The 19,995-nt window shown below is 41.4% G+C and overlaps 1 protein-coding gene across 4 annotated transcripts in view; it reads left to right on the top strand.

The window, feature by feature from the left end:
- pan2 (poly(A) specific ribonuclease subunit PAN2) overlaps positions 1 to 19,995 on the top strand; it is a 242,358-nt gene that overhangs the window by 162,556 nt on the left and 59,807 nt on the right. For all 4 annotated transcript variants that reach the window (XM_048523641.2, XM_048523639.2, XM_048523642.2 and 1 more), the window contains 7 exons: positions 1,724 to 1,861; positions 3,000 to 3,059; positions 4,222 to 4,312; positions 6,774 to 6,931; positions 9,759 to 9,902; positions 15,814 to 15,993; positions 19,190 to 19,283. In XM_048523641.2, the coding sequence (XP_048379598.1) occupies positions 1,724 to 1,861; positions 3,000 to 3,059; positions 4,222 to 4,312; positions 6,774 to 6,931; positions 9,759 to 9,902; positions 15,814 to 15,993; positions 19,190 to 19,283 (865 nt within the window). The remainder of the gene's footprint in view (positions 1 to 1,723; positions 1,862 to 2,999; positions 3,060 to 4,221; positions 4,313 to 6,773; positions 6,932 to 9,758; positions 9,903 to 15,813; positions 15,994 to 19,189; positions 19,284 to 19,995) is intronic.

Raw genomic sequence — 19,995 nt, forward strand, 5'->3', positions numbered from 1 at the left:
GCCCAGATCTGCTCTCAGTACTCCAAGTGGGCCCTAACCAGGGTCTTGTACAGCTGGAACATAACTTCTGCATCCTCATACTCCAGCCCTCAAGAAATAAAGGCTCAGGGACAAAAATCACCTCAGCAGGAAAGTTTAGTTTGTGAAATTTCTAAATGAGGACAGTTTGGTTAGAAATCTGCAGGTCATTAGAAGTAAGTTTAGGCTCTCAGATTTGTGAAAAGTTTATGACAGCAGATTTAGAAAGGACCACTGAACTGTCCTCAGTCCAAAGCTTGTCATCTTGATTATTTTCTGCACCTGTCCATGGCATTTTAAAGGTCTGCACCTGAACGCCAAATCTCTTTGGACATCTACTGTATTTAACTTCACACTATCTAGAAAGAGTCCTGATCTATCCTTTTTCAGCCCAAAATGGGTATCCTCACATTTACCTACATTGAATTCCATTTGTCATAGTTTTGCCCATTTGCCTAGTCTGTCAATATACCTTTGTAATTTTATGCAATCATCTACACTGTCTATAATACCCTCAAACTTTAATTGTGATGTGAAATTGGAGGAGTGCAACTGTTAAGCATTCCTTTGTGGTTATGCAACTCACTCATTTTTGCATAATCACATTCATAGGTGTTGGCTGGATAAATACAGTACTTGTTATAGCTACTTTAGGATGCATTGCTGTTTACACAACTCACTTCAAGTCTAACTGGCAGAAACCTGGTATCAGTGTGAATGTAATGTGAGCCCATGTAATATACTGGAGGATTGAAATGTCCTATTCTAGACCTACGTTGCTTTACCCATCATTGTTCGTATAATCTAATACAACCCAGCTTCAGTTTAATTGTAACAGGTTTCAGAAATGTTTTCCATTAATTTTATTCAATGCTACTTGTTGCATTCGGTTTAGAAATATGTTTTTCAGCTTTCCTTCTCAGAGTTCCTTAAAGGGGTTAGAAGCACCACCTTAGAAATTATTTATAATAACGACACTGGAAATTAAAATGTTTAATTATAATATTCTGAAATTATTATTTCCATGTTTTAAACTGTTAAAATCCATTAATGAAAGAATACCCAAATGTTTTAGATAAATTAAATTTGTTCTGCAGATCTACATTTCTGCAAAGGGAACAGGTAGGGAAGCACTCTGTGTGAATTAGAGTCCCAAACCACATGGCAGAATGAAATAATTCATTTTGTGTTCTGTGGGAAGGAAGTCATGGAAGAGATCGAGGGTCATTACTTTTAAAGATGTGTTAGATATTACACGTTTCTAACTTGATAGTTAAACAGTGAAGCTTTATGTCAATGATGGAAATCTATTTTAAAGTAATTGGTATCAAAAAGCTGCTTTCATTGTTTGTAATTGTTTAAAATTCTCAAATTATAACCTATTTGTTACGTATAAGTCATTGAGCAGCCTAAAGTTGCTTACTCACAAACAAAAACAGAAGTCGCTGGAAAAGCTCAGCAGGTCTGGCAGCATCTGTGAAGGGAAATCAGAGTTAATATTTCAGGTCCGGTGACCCATCCTCAGAACAGTTCTAAGGAAGGATCACCAGACCTGAAACATTAACTCTGACTTTTCTTCACAGATGCTGCCAGATCTGCTGAGCTTCTCCAGGAAACTCTGTTTTTTGTTCCTGATTTACAGCATCTGCAGTTCTTTCAGTTTTTATTAAGGTCGCTTACTGTTTACTTTGGTCCTGATATATAGTTGAACCCTTCAGAAGATGAGGAGAGCACTTATCTATATGATCTGGTGGTAACAGTGGCCCACGTTTTAGATCCTCGGGCTGGTGGAAATCTTGTGGCTCATATTAAGGTTGGGGAAACGTATCATCAGCGAAAGGAGGTATGAGTGCGGATCTATATTCCTAAATCAACAGGTCCTGAAATTGTCATGTTTTAGTGTGTCGGTGGTATTATCAGGAGCAAAAATGCCATTTATTGAACATTATAGAACGTCTGCTGGGCAAAATTCCATCTACTTCACCTTTTGAAATAAAACTTTTTATTAACTGTTAATGATGAACTGCTGTCAATAGCATTGAAAATACACTTGCATAATTTATATAGTAATGAAGTGTTTGGTATAGTTTGTACTTCAAGTTATGCTGAATTGAATTGCAAGGAAACTTCTTCCAAACACTCGTGTTCGCCTCAGTTCCTATCCTGCCTTAAGCTTAAAACTGCCAAAAAAATGTAGTCAGTTTGATTTTTATGGATGAGTATCTAAATTTATGGTGATTATTTGAAATAATCAGTAAGATTGCCTTCCTTTTCTGCAACATTATTTTGGCTGCCTGATGTTTTTCTGCAGCTGTACCAGGAGTGGCCTAGTCTGCTGTAAATGTTGCTGCAGTATCATATTTTGTTAGAGGGGAGAAACTAGATTTATAAAATGTAAAGAAATGAAATACCGGCAGATTATCAGTTCACCTTGACGAAACCATCTCAAAATTTTTTCCACAGTCCTTCCAAAACTCTGGACAATGGAAGTAAACTGAAAATCTTATCATGTGAGATTTCAATAAGCAGAGATGGTGATTTGCCTAATGGCAGTTGCTAGTTGTAAAATGTGACAGAAACAGGATCTTTCCATTTTTAGAAGTCATATGTTGGTAGCTGGGTCAAGGGTTTATCTCTGAGCCACTACCCTTACTTTAGTTTATTTTCTTAAAATTTATTTTTATATTCTTCCCCCCTTGGACTCAAGTTTCCATTAAAGCATCATTGAGGGAAGTATATAAATGCAACTCACTAGCAATGCCCTTCCGGGATATTCAGAATAACATTATTTGCAGTAATTACATCGCTTTTATTTGAGTAACTGACACTGTCCTTTGGATTTATAACAGGAGTCCATTTCAAAGTCCCTGGAAATGCCTATGTGCAAAGGTTTCCCCAGTGCAGTAGTGTCTGAAAATTGCTGCCTTAAGGCAGGATTTATTATATATATATATATCTCATGCAATATTTTTGTGTTCTAGGGTGTCACTCATAAACAGTGGTATCTGTTTAATGACTTTCTCATTGAACCAATTGACAAGGTAATAAATTGTTATTTTCAATTATGTTATTTTGAAACAATGTTGAGGGGAAAGGAAAACAAAAGAATTCTGCTTTCTTCTATTTTTCTTCATATATCTTTTGTGATTTTCCCCTAAGTATACAGGGGAACCCCACCTTACAAAATGAATAAATACATGGGGTTATGAACTGCAATTTCTGTTTTTGTGTTATGGATATATTAAATTAAATTATTTTTAAAGATCCAGCATGTAAACATTTTCTGTACTTCTGAACGCCAATTTTATGTTGTCCCATGCTCTGTTCTGATTTGTAAATGGATTCAAGAACAGAAACCGTTCACAACCTGGGGACTATCTGTACATAAGAAATCTTTCACCGTGATAAGTTATCTAAATACATGCATACATACCATGAAGGTGGTTAGTCTAGTCTAGAGGAAGTAAACTGGTTATATCAAGAACATTAGTAAGTGCACTGCAGTCATGAGTGACCCAATGCTTTACGTTGTGCTGAGATTCAAATTGCTGTGACTTCAGGGGACTGAGTTCAGCCTTGAACTTCGACATGCAGAGAAAAGATCACTTTTGCACAACTTCTGGTGATATGGAGTAAGTTGGTGGAGGGCAAAAAGATGCATTCCCTCAGAGCAAATGTGTATTTATGTTCATCGGCGAAATCTGATGAAGGCTCTCGGCCCAAAACGTCAGCTTTTGTGCTCCTGAGATGCTGCTTGGCCTGCTGTGTTCATCCATCTTCACACTTTGTTATCTTTATGTTCATCAGCGTTGACCATAACAAAGTGAACAGCCAAGTACATCTGAGTGACTTTGCCATACTGACATAATGCTACTTGTTTTCTGATTTAATGTATAATATGTTTTCATTGTTAGTGACCTGATCGGAAATGAGAAGGGGGAAGGGAGAAGATCCAAAATGAAGGCTAACAGCTTCTCAGACATGAAGGATCATTGTTATGCATCAGTTAGCAGAAGCTAACAGAGTAATGTTGGCAAGAGGCCTGCTGAATATCGCATCTGATTAACCAGTTAGACCAGAGTATTAGTACATGCCACATGGGAATCTAAAGAGGCAAATTATTTTGAATGAGTGATCAATGAGAATTGTTGGAATATTGTTCAGATCGCAGTTTACTTGAGAGTTGGTATTTATTTTTTGCAGTGTGAAGCGATGCAGTTTGATTTGAGTTGGAAGATCCCCTGTATTCTGTACTACGCCAGACGAAATTTGAATTCCAAGTATGATTTAACAAGTAGGTAACACTTATTGAATTATTGAATCATGAGTTGTTGACTCGAGAAGCATAACATCATCTAGTCAGGGGCATTAGTCAGTTAGCTGATATGGTTAGAGCGTGGTGCTAATAACACCATGGTCATGGGTTCGATCCCCATACTGACCAAGGCTTCAACCTTCCATCAACAATTGAAACATTCTGTGCTTTTGCATGATGCGTATCTTTGCAGTGAAACTGTGGGGCCATCTCAACTTTAGAGGGGGACGGCGATGGCTCAGTGGTTAGCACTGCTACTTCACAGTGCTAGGGATCCGGGTTCAGTTCCACCCTCGGGCCACTGTCTGTGTGGGCTTCCTCTGGGTGCTCCCACAGTCCAGAGATGTGCAAATTAGGTGGATAGGCCATGCTAAATTGCCCATAGTGTTCAGGAATGTGTAGGTTAGGTGCATTACAGGGGTAAGGGTTCAGAGGGTTGGTGTGGACTTGTTAGGCCGAATGGCTTGTTTCCCCATTGTAGGGATTCTAAGATTTTAGAAGAAGCCCAAATCTACTGTCCCTTCCCTCAGCTCCTCCCTCGGGAGCTCACAATTGCATGTTTTCGGTATTGTTTTTGTATCTGTTAGATCTCATCAGTGTGTGAGTAGATAAAGCAAGAACATGTGGGTCCTCCTGTTTGATGGCCATCTCAGGCAGAGATGCTTCATAGAAATATCCCAGATTTGATGACAAGTATCAGATAAATTTGCTGACATCAACGGGCATGGTAAGTGGGTTTGCTACAAATAGCTTCAGCTCTCCCAGTGCCCTTTTTGAGAAGAAGGCGAGAAAGCTGATGGAGAATTGATTAGCTGAGGGATGAACGAGAAACAGAAACTTCATAGCACATGCCCTAAATTAAAGTTCCACCACCACCTTAGTTTGTAAATTTAGGCTTCAATGCTTAATATGTATTTTTTAATCATTTCAGTTTGAAAGAACAGCAACAGTTGTGGGTATTGTCTGCTGCAATGTGGAGTAATCTGTTTGTAACATTTCTCCGTTATCTTTCTGGTTATTTTCTGTGGTATGTTGATAAGACATCATAAGACCATAAGAAATTGAAACAGAAGTAGGCCATTTGGCCCATCACACCTGCTGTGCCATCGAATAGGATTATGGCTGATCTGACAGTCCTCGCATCTGCTTTTCTGTCCTTTTCCTGTAAACCTTGATTCCCCTACTGGTCAAGAATCTATCTCAGGCTGAAATAAATACAAGGAATCTCACAGCTCTTTGTGGCAAGGATTTCCAAGGCACCTCAACCCTCTGAGATAAAAAATTCCTCCTCATCTCTGCCTTAAATTGATACCCCTTAATCCTGTGACTGTGCACTCTGGTCCTAGACTCTTTCACAAGGGAAATAACTTCTCAGCATTTACCCTGTAAGAATCCTATCTATTTTAATGAGATCACCTCTCATTTTTCTAGACTCCATAAGTAGCAGCTTTTGCTCTGTTTTTCAACAGTACATTTGGTTCAATTGACTCACCACAGAATAATGCCTAAAACATAGATGTGTACCAGGCAGCCAGAGTGTGCTTCAGAAAGGAGAAATAATTTTTTCAGTTTTTTTAATATATCCACTATAAGGGCATCACTGGCTGGGCCAGCATTTATTACCCATCCTTAGTTGCCCTCAAGAAGGATGTGGTGAGCTATCTTCTTCAGCTACTACAGTCCATTTGGTGTAATTGCACCCACAGTGCTGATTGGGAGAGAGTTTCAGTTAATTCCAGGGAATTCCAGTTACTAGTTGTTTAAAATGTTGGTGTCAGTTGGAGTTCTATGCCATTAGGAGAAGGTTTTGAACACTGCAGCATTGTTCTTTGTGAACTATTTAAAGTGGACTGTTCATTTTTTGATTATTATTTTATCTGTTTCTCATTCTGACACTTTAAAATCCCTTCTTTATTATTATTACATGTAATTAGCTTCATCAAAACAGATCAGTCAGTCCAATTGGTCTTGTCTGGTAACCTGGAAAATACAGCTGGTTTTTTCTGATAAAATGATCAAATGCATCTCTTATCTCTGTGTCTAATTCAGCCTTTGTATTTCTCTCAAAATGTTTTGAATTAAATGCACCTGTAAAAATTCCAGTTTTTGACTAAGTAATAAATATCTTTTAAGTGTGTCTGAAGCACTCAAGTCAACCATGATGTCTTTTGAGCAGTGTGTATAGTTTGCCACTGTTTTTATGTGGGAAGTATGAGGCACCCATTTTGTAAAAGGTCAGAAGCTGTAGTCAAAATCTGGCTCAATTTTGTAATCCTGTTTTCGATTTGGGAACGTTTTGCACATACAGGTGAGTTAAATTTACAATATTTTCACATCTCTAGTTTGTAACTGGATGAGCTAATAATGTTTTGTATCTTCTGTTTTGACATTTTAACTTTTTATTTCATTTGAAACCACAAAATGATTTTCTGCCTTTCAGTAAAAAATCCAATTGAAGCAAGTGTTTTGCTGGCAGAGGCATCTCTTGCTAGAAAGCAACGAAAATGTCACGCAACTTTTATTCCATTAATGCTGGATGAAATGCCCCAGCCTAGTGATTTAGTGGGCTTGGATGCAGAGTTTGTCACATTGAATCAGGTATGTGTGTTAACTTGAAAATACAATTAGCTTAACATACCATCCTGGGGAAAGTATCTTTATTTTAGGTGTAATTAATCATTTATTTATATGGTGTTCCAATTTGACCTAGAATTTTCTTCCTACAAAGATTTTTATTGGCCACTTATCTGCTCTCCCTCATCTCTGTTGCCCACGTTAGGAAAGTAAAACAGTGTGGGCAATGAATTTTTTTCCATTAACTGTTAATGACATCAATCTACGATTGGTGAGTGGCAGAAACATATTAATGTAGTCCCTGTGAAAATGTTGGACAGATATAGGGATACCTTTGTGGTGGTTATGCACATTGTCTGAGCACAGTACAGAAGCTTTTCTCCATATCTGGGCCATGCTGTACTTACTGTATACCTGCTTGATGGTATTGAGTCACAAATATTCCATTTCTGAGCAATGAGTGTCACCCATGTGCTTTTTGTGTATGATCTCCCTTTTGAGACCAAAATACACCAGGAAGTTTAACTTCGGCAGTGAGGAAACTGCTAGAAATAGTTATTTAAGATAGAATTAGTAATCATATGGAAAAAGGTGGTTTGATTAGGAACAGTCAGGATGGATTTCTAAATGGGAAATTGTGTTTAGCTAATTTTCTAGAATTTTTTTGAAGAGGTAACAGAAAGGGTCAATGATGATAACACTGTTAATGTGGTATAGATAGATTTCCAGAAGGCGTTTGATACAATGCCACACAATAGTCTTAAGAAAATTTATAGGTCATGGTACAACAGGGACAGTGGCTATGTGGATGCAAACTTAGCTGAGTGTTGCATTGAAGCAGAGTCAACATTGCTTCATGAAGGGCAAATCATGCCTGACAAATTTATTACAGTTCTTTTGAAAAGGTAATAAGCAGGATAAATAAAGGGGAAGCAGTGAATATATTTGAATTTTCAGAAAGTGTTTGATAAGGTACAATGCATTAGGCGACAGTAAGGGCTCATCATGTTGGGGGTAGTATATTAGCATGAATAGAAGATTGGCTAATTAATAGAAACAGAGTTGGGATAAGGGGGGCATTTTCAGGCTGGCAGCCTGTAATAGTGGAGTGTCAGAGAGACTGGTGCTGATGCCACAGTTATGTACAATATATATTCATGACTTGAATGAGGAAAGTGAACATACCATAGCCAAGTTTGTGGATGACAGAAAAAGAGGTGGAAAAGCAAGTGGTGAGGATGACAGAGTCTGCAGGGGAATATAGACAGGTTAAGCAAGTGAGCAAAACTTGGCAGGGGGAATATAAATGCGAGGTTATGCACTTTGACAGCAAGAATAGAGGAGCTGAATTTTATTTCAATAGAGAAAGACTGCAGAAAGCTACAGTATAGAGCAATTTGTACATGAATCACAGAAAGCTAGTATCCTAGTTCAGCAGGTAATAGGGAAGGTAAACGGAATGGATTATAAAAGTAGGGAGGCTTTGCTGAAACTATACAAGGCACTAGTCAGACCTCACCTACAATACTATGAACGGTTTTGAGTCCCTTATCTAAGGGATATCTATACTGGCATTGGAGGCAGTCCAGAGAAGGTTCATGTGGTTGATAATGGGTCAAGCAGGACTGTCTTATGGGGACAGATTGAATAGGTTAGACCTGTACTCATTAGAGTTAGAAGAATGAGAGGCAACCTTATTGACACAAACAAGATTCTGGAGACTTGACAGGGTAGATGCGAAAATGTTGTTTCTCCTTGTGCGAGAGTCTACTACCAGAGGGCATAATTCTATTTCACGAGAAAATTGTACATTTATGTCAGAGATGAGGAATTTCTTATCTGGGACTGGAGTAAATCTGTGGAATTCTTTACTGCAGAGGGCCGTTGAGGCTGGATTGTTAAGTATATTCAAGGCTGAGATTGATTTTTTTAAAAATCAGAAATGGATTGAAGGGTTTTGAGGAAAAGGCAAGAAAGTGGAATTGCAAATTATCACATCAGGCATCGAATGGCAGAACAGACCCAATGGGCTGAATGGCCTACTCCTGCTCCTACATTTTATGTTCGTGATCTGAGTGAGCAAGTGTGTGCACCTTGTTGTTAGTGACCGTGTCCAAGGTTGGAACATAGCTGCTTGTGAATGTCACTCAAGGGCTGATATTGGAAAGTGAGAAACCCTACATACTGGAGACTGAGTTAGAAGACTGAGTTCTACATGGTTCCACAATACAAATGCTTATAACTACATGAAGTGTATATTTCAAATAAAAGCGAAACACTGGATGCTGGAGAATTGAAGTAAGCTTCACATTGGACTCGGAAGTTAACATTGTTTATCTGTCCGCAGATGCTGCCAAACTTGCTGAGTTTCTCCAGCACTTGATTTTATTTTAGGCGTATCTTTGTTGTTTATCAACAGTTTAAAGTGAAATTATGTCTGTTTGAAATATCCTTTATCTGTTAATTAATCATTGAAATGTGTTGATATCAGATGATTTATTACAGTAAAAGTTGTAAAAAGTGAAATTTTAGCCAACAGTTTTATTCCCATTTTGATGTGTGCATTCCTTTCTTTTTAAAGTTTCCAGTCTCTATGGGCATCATAATAATGAGTTTCATTGTTTTCTAGTGAATGTTCCTCAGTGAAGTGAAATCAGTTTTGTTTCAGAAGCAGTTTTTTAATTATTCAGCTATTAAGATTTCTACTATCAAACAAAATAGCGCGGATTGTGAATAATTGGGAATATAACAGTTTTGAAAGAAAATTCTAAATAAAAAATACTCCAGTTTAGGTTAGTAACGCTTGTCACTTTGTTGATTTGTGATGATTTTTGTAATTTGATATTCACAGGAAGAAGCAGAGCTGCGTAGCGATGGAACAAAATCCACGATCAAACCCAGCCAAATGTCAGTTGCCAGAATTACCTGTGTGCGAGGTCAGGGACCGAATGAAGGTGTTCCGTTCATTGACGATTACATTTCCACACAGGAGCAGGTAATGTGATGAGCAGAGGTTTTGCTGATCTCGCTGTCTAATTTGGCTGACCAATATTTTGAAGCTGACGTATAAAATTATGAAATAACTTATTAGAACACTCAAATTAACTCTTGTCAAATGCTGTATTCTCAGTTTTTAGTCTACTGAGGTTTAAAACATAGAACATTACAGCACAGTACAGGCCCTTTGGCCCTCGATGTTGTGCCGACCTGTCATACCGATCTCAAACCCATCTAACCTACACTATTCCATGTACGTCCATATGCTTATACAATGACGACTTAAATGTACCTAAAGTTGGCGAATCTACGACCGTTGCAGGCAAAGCGTTCCACTCCCTTACTACTCTCTGAGTAAAGAAACTACCTCTGACATCTGTCCTATATCTTTCACCCCTCAATTTAAAGCTATGCCCCCTCGTGCTCGCCGTCACCATCCTAGGAAAAAGGCTCTCCCTATCCACCCTGTCTAACCCTCTGATTATTTTATATGTTTCAATTAAGTCACCTCTCAACCTTAATGAAAACAGCCTCAAGTCCCTCAGCCTTTCCTCGTAAGACCTTCCTTCCATACCAGGCAACATCCTAGTAAATCTCCTCTGCACCCTTTTCAAAGCTCCCGCATCCTTCTTATAATGCGGTGACCAGAACTGTACTCAATACTCCAAGTGCGGCCGCACCAGAGTTTTGTACAACTTCACCATAACCTCTTGGTTCTGGAACGCGATCCCTCTATTAATACAAGCTAAACCACTGTATAATAAAATGTGAGGCTGGATGAACACAGCAGGCCCAGCAGCATCTCAGGAGCATAAAAGCTGACGTTTCGGGCCTAGACCCTTCATCAGAGAGGGGGATGGGGTGAGGGTTCTGGAATAAATAGGGACAGAGGGGGAGGCGGATCGAAGATGGAGAGAAAAGAAGATAGGTGGAGAGGAGAGTATAGGTGGGGAGGTAGGGAGGGGATAGGTCAGTCCAGGGAAGACGGACAGGTCAAGGAGGTGGGATGAGGTTGGTAGGTAGGAGATGGAAGTGCGGCTTGGGGTGGGAGGAAGGGATGGGTGAGAGGAAGAACAGGTTAGGGAGGCAGAGACAGGTTGGACTGGTTTTGGGATGCAGTGGGTGGAGGGGAAGAGCTGGGCTGGTTGTGTGGTGCAGTGGGGGGAGGGGACGAACTGGGCTGGTTTTGGGATGCGGTGGGGGAAGGGGAGATTTTGAAGCTGGTGAAGTCCACATTGATACCATTGGGCTGCAGGGTTCCCAAGCGGAATATGAGTTGCTGTTCCTGCAGCCTTCGGGTGGCATCATTGTGGCACTGCAGGAGGGTCATGATGGACATGTCATCTAAAGAATGGGAGGGGGAGTGGAAATGGTTTGTGACTGGGAGGTGCAGTTGTTTATTGCGAACCGAGCGGAGGTGTTCTACAAAGCGGTCCCCAAGCCTCCACTTGGTTTCCCCAATGTAGAGGAAGCCACACCGGGTACAGTGGATGCAGTATACCACATTGGCAGATGTGCAGGTGAATCTCTGCTTAATGTGGAATGTCATCTTGGGGCCTGGGATAGGGGTGAGGGAGGAGGTGTGGGGGCAAGTGTAGCATTTCCTGCAGTTGCAGGGGAAGGTGCCGGGTGTGGTGGGGTTGGAGGGCAGTGTGGAGCAAACAAGGGAGTCACGGAGAGTGGTCTCTCCGGAAAGCAGACAAGGGTGGGGATGGAAAAATGTCTTGGGTGGTGGGGTCGGATTGTAGATGGCGGAAGTGTTGGAGGATGATGCGTTGTATCTGGAGGTTGGTGGGGTGGTGTGTGAGAACAAGGGGGATCCTCTTTGGGCGGTTGTGGCGGGGACGGGGTGTGAGCGATGTGTTGCGGGAAATGCGGGAGACGCGGTCAAGGGCGTTCTCGACCACCGTGGGGGGAAGTTGCGGTCCTTGAAGAACTTGGACATCTGGGATGTGCGGGAGTGGAATGCCCCATCGTGGGAGCAGATGTGGCGGAGGAATTGGGAATAGGGGATGGAATTTTTGCAGGAGGGTGGGTGGGAGGAGGTGTATTCTAGGTAGCTGTGGGAGTCAGTGGGCTTGAAATGGACATCAGTTACAAGCTGGTTGCCTGAGATGGAGACTGAGAGATCCAGGAAGGTGAGGGATGTGCTGGAGATGGCCCAGGTGAACTGAAGGTTGGGGTGGAGGGTATTGGTGAAGTGGATGAACTGTTCGAGCTCCTCTGGGGAGCAAGAGGCGGCGCCGATACAGTCATCATTATAACGGAGGAAGAGGTGGGGTTTGGGGCCTGTGTAGGTGCGGAAGAGGGACTGTTCCACGTAACCTACAAAGAGGCAGGCATAGCTGGGGCCCATGCGGGTGCCCATGGCCACCCCCTTAGTCTGTAGGAAGTCATCCCCCTCTCTGATGAAGGGTCTTGGGCCGAAACGTCAGCTTTTATGCTCCTGAGATGCTGCTGGGCCTGCTGTGTTCATCCAGCCTCACATTTTATTATCTTGGATTCTCCAGCATCTGCAGTTCCCATTATCACTAAAACACTGTATGCCTTCTTAACAGCCCTGTCAACCTGGGTGGCAACTTTCAAGGATCTGTGTACATGGACATTGAGATCTCTCTGCTCATCTACACTGCTAAGAATCTTACATTAGCCCTGTACTTTGCCTTCTGGTTACTCCTAACAAAGTGCATCACCTCACACTTGTCTGCATTAAACTCCATTTGCCACCTCTCAGCCCAGCTCTGCAGCTTATCTATGTCTCTCTGCAACCTACAGCATCCTTCGTCACTATCCACAACTCCACCGACCTTAGTGTCGTCTGCAAATTTACTAACCCATCCTTCTACGCCCTCATCCAGGTCATTGATAAAAATGACAAACAGCAGTGGACCCAACACCAACCCTTGCAGTACACCACTAGTAACTGGTCTCCAGCATGAACATTTCCCATCAACTACCACCCTCTGTCTTCTTTCAGCAAGGCAATTTCTGAACCAAACTGCTATATCTCCCACAATTCCATTCCTCCGCATTTTGTACAATAGCTTATTGTGGGGAACCTTATCGAACGCCTTGCTGAAATCCATATAAACCACATCAACCGGTTTACTCTCATCTACCTGTTTGGTCACCTTCTCAAAGAACTCAATGAAGGTTTGTGAGGCACGACCTTCCCTTCACAAAACCGTGCTGACTATCCCTAATCAATTTATTCTTTTCTAGATAATTATAAATCCTATCCATTATAACCTTTTCCACCACTTTACCAACAACTGAGGTAAGGCTCACTGGTCTATAATTACCAGGGTTGTCTCTACACCCCTTCTTGAACAGGGGAACCGCATTTGCTCTCCTCCAGTCATCTGGCACTATTCCTGTAGACAATGACGAGTTAAAGATCAATGCCAAAGGCTCGGCAATCTCCTCCCTGGCTTCCCAGAGGATCCTAGGATAAGTTCTTCGGGCCACTTCGGGCCATTAGTTCTTCTAAATAGAAAGCGGGACATAACACCAGCGCTTCGTCGGAGGCTCACTGATGATGTTACCCAGAATGGTGACGAAACGTCTGAAAATTAACCTTCCAGCTCAGCGAGCAAACTCACATCCAGATCCTAGGATAAATCCCATCCGGCCCAGGGGACTTACCTATCTTCACCCTCTGTAGGATTTCTAATACCTCTTCCTTGTGAACCTCAATCCCACCTAGTCTAGTAGCCTGTATCTCAGTATTCTCCTCGACAACATTGTCGTTTTCTAGAGTGAATACTGTTGAAAAATATTCATTTAGCGCTTCCCCTATCTCATCTGACTCCACACACAACTTCTCACTACTATCCTTGATTGGGCCTAATCTTATTTTCGTCATTCTTTTATTCCTTAAATACCTATAGAAAGCCTTAGGGTTTACCCTGATCCTATCCGCCAACAACTTCTCATGTCTCCTCCTGGCTCTTCTGAGCTCTCTCTTTAGGTCTTTCCTGGCTACTTCGTAGCCCTCAAGTGCCCTAACTGAGCCTTCACATCTCATCCTAACATAAGCCTTCTTCTTCCTCTTGACCAGAGATTCCACCTCCTTCGTAAACCATGGCTCCCGCACTCTACAGCTTCCTCCCTGCCTGACAGGTACATACTTATCTAGGACACACAGGAGCTTTTCCTTGAATAAGCTCCACATTTCTAATGTGCCCATCCCCTGCAGTTTCCTTCCCCACCCTATGCTCCCTAAATGTTGCCTAATTTCATTGTAATTGCCTTTCCCCCAGCTATAACTCTTGCCCAGTGGTATACACCTATCCCTTTCCATCACTAAAGTAAACATAACAGAATTGTGATCGCTATCACCAAAGTGCTCACCTACTTCCAAATCTAACACCTGGCCAGGCTCATTACCCAGTACCAAATCTAATGTGGCTTCGCCCCTTCTTGGCCTATCTACATACTGTGTCAGGAACCCCTCCACACACTGGACAAAAACTGACCCATCTGTAGTACTCAAACTATAGTGTTCCCAGTCAATATTTGGAAAGTTGAAGTCCCCCATGACAACTACCCTGTCTCTCACTCCTATCGAGAATCATCTTTGCTATCCTTGTTTTAATTTCTTTTGGCAAAACTGAGAGGCACCAATTAAGGATCAATCACCTTCACAGGCAGGGATTGCCATATGTGTGTGCAGTGGGTTTGGGGTATGTATATTCTAGGATTGAGTGGTAAGTCGGGTGGGTATGGTTCCTGGGAAACTATTAACTGCAGCAGAGCCCTCTGAATTCTCTGATTTAATTGGATACTTTTGGAGGACTCCAGGTGCTGGAGAATTGTCAGTTGGAATCTTCACTTTCCTGGAGGCTACTACATTTGGGATTCTGCAGGTCTATGCTACAGAGACAGCTGTCTGGCCATCAGAAAATTTGGGTCATAGTTTCTTTATGTTCTGTCTTTGATCCCTCTAGGATATCTCTTTTTCTAGCACTCTAATGTCTGCTTAATTAATACTGCTACCCTTCCTCATTGTTTTCCTTTCCAGTCTTATCCCTTTTCCAACTTTCTTGAATACCTTGTATCCAGGAATATTGAGTAGCAGATTTTGTCCTTTCTTGAGACAGACCTTTGCTTTTGCCGCAACTTCATATTCCCACTTGGTTATCTGCTTCTAGCTCATTTTCTTCACCATATTCTGTGAGTTAAAATCTGAATTTACATCTAATCACATTCCCTCTTATTCTGACCCCATTTAATGCCTTACTGTTCTTTTGTGCACGTTACTTTCCTCTCTGGCATGACCTCCTTGGTTCTCATAGCACTGCCAAGTTTGTTCAAACCCTTTCTAATAGCACGAGCAAACTGCCCACAAGGATGTTGGTCCCAGCTCTGTTCGGATGCAACCTGTCAGACCTGTATCGATCTTACCTCTCCCAGAACTGATCCCAATCTTCAAGGAATCTGAAGTCCTCAATTCTGTACTACCTTTCCAGTTACACATTTGTCTGTTCCAGCATCCTATTTCTAGACTCAATAGTAGCACCAGGAATAATCTAAAAATTACTACTTGTACCGGCCTGCTTGGTAGTTTCTTTCCTTGTTCCCTAAAATCTGCCTGCAAGACTCATCCCTTTTCCTTCCCAATATGGATGTAGGCCGTGACCTCTAACTGCTTACCCTTCTCCCTCTGACAGTGACCTCTGACTGTTTACTCTTCACCATCATTATGCTTTGCAGCCTCTCAATTATATCCTTGGCTTTGGCACCAAGAAGGCAACATACTGTCTTGGGTTTGCATCCATAGCCACAAAAATGCTTGTAATATTTCCCTAACTATAAAATTACTGACACCATTGCTTTCCTAATTCTAATTTTCTATCTAGCAACTATTCTGTGTAATTACTCCACAAGTTTGTTTTTTTTTTAATTAGGTTGTAGACTACCTGACTCAGTATTCTGGAATCAAACCTGGAGACCTTGATGCCAAAATTTCATCCAAGCACCTGACCACCTTGAAGTCAACGTACCTGAAATTGAGATTCCTTATTGATGTTGGAGTAAAGTTTGTGGGACATGGGCTGCAGAAGGACTTCAGAGTCATAAATCTTATGGTTGGTTTGAAAAGTTCTCAGTTCTCAAACAGAATACTTTAGGATAAACCAAATGTACTAGCACCCTGGATAATAAAATGTGAGGCTGGATGAATACAGCAGGCCCAGCAGCATCTCAGGAGCACAAAAGCTGACGTTTCGGGCCTAGACCCTTCATCAGAGAGGGGGATGGGGTGAGGGTTCTGGACTAAATAGGGACAGAGGGGGAGGCGGACCGAAGATGGAGAGAAAAGAAGATAGGTGGAGAGGAGAGTACAGGTGGGGAGGTAGGGAGGGGATAGGTCAGTCCAGGGAAGACGGACAGGTCAAGGAGGTGGGTTGAGGTTAGTAGGTGGGAGATGGAGGTGCGGCTTGGGGTGGGAGGAAGGGATGGGTGAGAGGAAGAACAGGTTAGGGAGGCAGAGACAGGTTGGACTGGTTTTGGGATGCAGTGGGTGGAGGGGAAGAGCTGGGCTGGTTGTGTGGTGCATTGGGAGGAGGGGACAAACTGGGCTGGTTTTGGGATGCGGTGGGGGAAGGGGAGATTTTGAAGCTGGTGAAATCCACATTGACACCATTGGGCTGCAGGGTTCCCAAGCGGAATATGCGTTGCTGTTCCTGCAGCCTTCGGGTGGCATCATTGTGGCACTGCAGGAGGCCCATGATGGACATGTCGTCTGAGGAATGGGAGGGGGAGTGGAAATGCTTTGCGACTGGCAAGTGCAGTTTGTTTATTGCGAACCGAGCGGAGGTGTTCTGCAAAGGACCTCAACTGTACTAGCACCCTGTATTTGTGAACAGCTGGTCTGCCAGCACCAAAAAGCAAAAAATATGCAACGGTATAAAAGTTAAATGTTCATTTAATATCCCTAAGAGCAAACAACAGATTAAGGCCATGTATTCAGCAGCATTTGTTTCCTTCAAAGGGAGACTACCCTCTGTGATCCCTTAATCTTTTTTATTTGCAAATTCCGGCAGAGTGCAGATTGGTCATTTTTAGGGGGAGTCCATCTGACGTCATTTCCAAATGTGGAAGTAAATTGGGTTTCAGTATGAGTTGAAATGGGTTTGATGAAAATATTCAGTAGAATTCATTATGCATTCATAGAAATAGGACGAGGCCATTTAGCCCCTCCAGCCTATTCTGCCATTCAGTGAGACCACAGCTGATATGTAACCTAATTCCATATACTCACCTTTCCTCCACCATCCCTTTGGCTAACAGAAATCTTAATCTCAGATTCAAAATTAACAACTGACCTAGCATAGTTTGATTTTAAGGAAAGTAATTCCAAACTACCACCCATTTTTGTGTATTTTACTTTGCTGAAAGTTTTAACTTCTTTTTAGACTGTGTTCTCCAGTCCTTGACTCCCCAACCAGCAGAAATAGTTCCTCTCTGTCTGTTCCTCTTGATATAACTTTGATTGAATTAGCCTTTACCTTTCTAAATTTCAGTCCTAGTTTGGAAAATTTCACCTTATAACTTATGCTTGGAGTCTCAGTTTGCGGGGGGAGGTGAGGAGTGGAAAGAGATCAGTTTGCTCATTTGGCTAGGTATCTAGAGTGTGTTGTAGAATAACACCAATGGCACAGTTTCAATCCCCAGCTGTGGTAGTTCATGGTGGCCTGTTGCTGACTATGGCTATTTTCCATTTCTAGTCCAGGTAACATTCTTGTAAATCTGGGCTCAGAACTGCTCACTATTCTATGTATGGTCTAATCAGGGTTAGCTCACGAGTTAACATCACTTTTTGTTTTTAACATGCTGGTTGTTATTTATTGTCCATCCCAAGGTGCTTTGAGGGTTTTCAGAGTAAACCACATGTATAGGCAAACTGAGAGGCATGGCAAGTTCCCTTCCCTAGACGATATTGATGAACCAGTTAGAATCGTAATGGCTTCTAGGATTATCTGGTGCTCATGCACAAATTGCCAGAATTATTAAATGTCATTTCACAATTTGCTATGGTGGGATTTTAAATCATGACTGAGTGGCAAGTCCAATGCCAGAAACATAATGTGAAAATAACTCCAAGACTAGCTTATTTAAGCTAGATTCATTGGCTGTTTCTTTTTTCTGAGACACCACTAAGCACTATCCTTTCTCTTAATGGCAGAAAAGTTGTTTTCTCCCCTCCATGTATCTTTTGAAGGTGTTGTTCGAATGAAATTCTGTAGTTGCTGATATGATACAAGTTGTAATTTTTCACAAGTTTGAATTGAATTGAATGATTTATTGGCATTTGTATTTAACAAATAGTGAAAAGTATAATAGTCAACCATAAGTGTTGGCAACAGAATTGATTAGAAGGCAAATTGGAATTTGAAGCTGATCTTGACTGACACTTCCTGTAGGGATTGTTGAATAATAGATGGGAGTCGGAATCCCTCATCTATGCCAGCCCATGGGTACTGATAAATGCAGTGACCTTATCACAATCCCAGTAGCATTTGACAATGGGCTCACATGTTTTAAAGTGGTGAAAATATGTTGAAAACAATTTTCTAAGTGAACATTGCTAATGTGGGAGGTTCCCTCTTGGCTGCATCTATTTGAAAATGAATTGTAAAAGCTTCATTCTGTGGAATATGGCAGGAGGCTATTGTACTGTGTGATTGAGCTGCTGACGGTGATGTCAGTTCAATGTGATACAAGCTGACGATGGTGTACCTTGCAGAGTTTAGCACTTGTAATACAAACTTGTAGAGTTGGTATTAATATTGCAATAACCATAATGTTCAAAAACACTAGTTTAAGCAAAGATTGAAGATAGGGAATCAGTGTGAATTTCTAGCCTGAGGGAAGATTGTTTAATAGGTTTCTATGATAACAAAGTGTGGAGCTGGATGAACACAGCAGGCCAAGCAGCAATTTAGGAGCACGAAAGCTGACGTTTTGGGCCTAGACCCTAAAACATCAGCTTTTGTGCTGCTGGGCCTGCTGTGTTCATCCAGCTCCACACTTTGTTATCTCAGATTCTCCAGCATCTGCAGTTCCCATCATCTCTTTAATAGGTTTCCATGACAAGTTTGTACAGGAGCCACCAGATCTATTGTGTGATTTCAGAATTCAAAAAGGCAAGTTTCAGAAACCAGATCAGTTTAGTATGGCACAAATATAATTAATCCTCCAGCTCAAAGAAATGTTCAGTAAGTAGCTTTTATAAATTTCAATTTGAAACTAATCTACTTTTCTCCTCATTTCTATCTTCAGATACCAAAGGAGCAGGTGATAGATACTGTGTATTTGTTTCACATGCCTCGGAAGAGGATGATTTCATTGCGTTTTCTTGCATGGTATTTTCTAGGTTTGTATTGGTTACAGTTTAAGATTTTTAGCTTTTGTTAATATCAATTGACGTGTAATTCCAAATGTCCTTATAATCAGCTGGGGCTCATTGTAACATATTATGATTTTTGCCTGTGAGGAGATCTCTGTAATATGTAGTATTAATTCTACAGTTGAATGGAGCCATATATAGGAGAAATACAGTAGTTCAGCTGTGACTTTGCTGTCTGCTTTGTAGTAGTTGAGCAGTTTTGACCAGGAAAGTTGACCTGATCCATATTGGTTTAGCTGATCTCAAAAGGGGTAGCAGTAGAGAAACTAAAATTTGTATTACTAATCCTGGAGTATTAAAGGGAAAAGCCATGAGTCCAGTTCCTGCATTCCATCCTAGAAAGCACACATTGAGAGAGGGCCTGTACTTGAGAGGAGGACAGGACCAGGCTCAACTGTAATATTCTTCACTGTCAAATACTTGCTAATAATCGCCATCCAGACTCACATGACTAATTACGACTTGGTTATTGGTAATTGATGCCAAAGCCCAGTGAGGAATCGGTGCCTGCAGGAGAGGAGGGGAAAAAATTAGGCAAGAAAATATTTGAGGAACTGATACTAAGCAGTGACAAAGTTCTGCTAAACCTTTGTGAATCTCTAATCAGAGCTCAGCTCAGGCATTGCATCCAATTCTGGGCACTGCACTTCATTAACTATGTCAAAAGCTTGGAAAAGCT

Source organism: Stegostoma tigrinum, chromosome X (assembly GCF_030684315.1).
Source record: "Stegostoma tigrinum isolate sSteTig4 chromosome X, sSteTig4.hap1, whole genome shotgun sequence".
Classification (NCBI taxonomy): domain Eukaryota; kingdom Metazoa; phylum Chordata; class Chondrichthyes; order Orectolobiformes; family Stegostomatidae; genus Stegostoma; species Stegostoma tigrinum.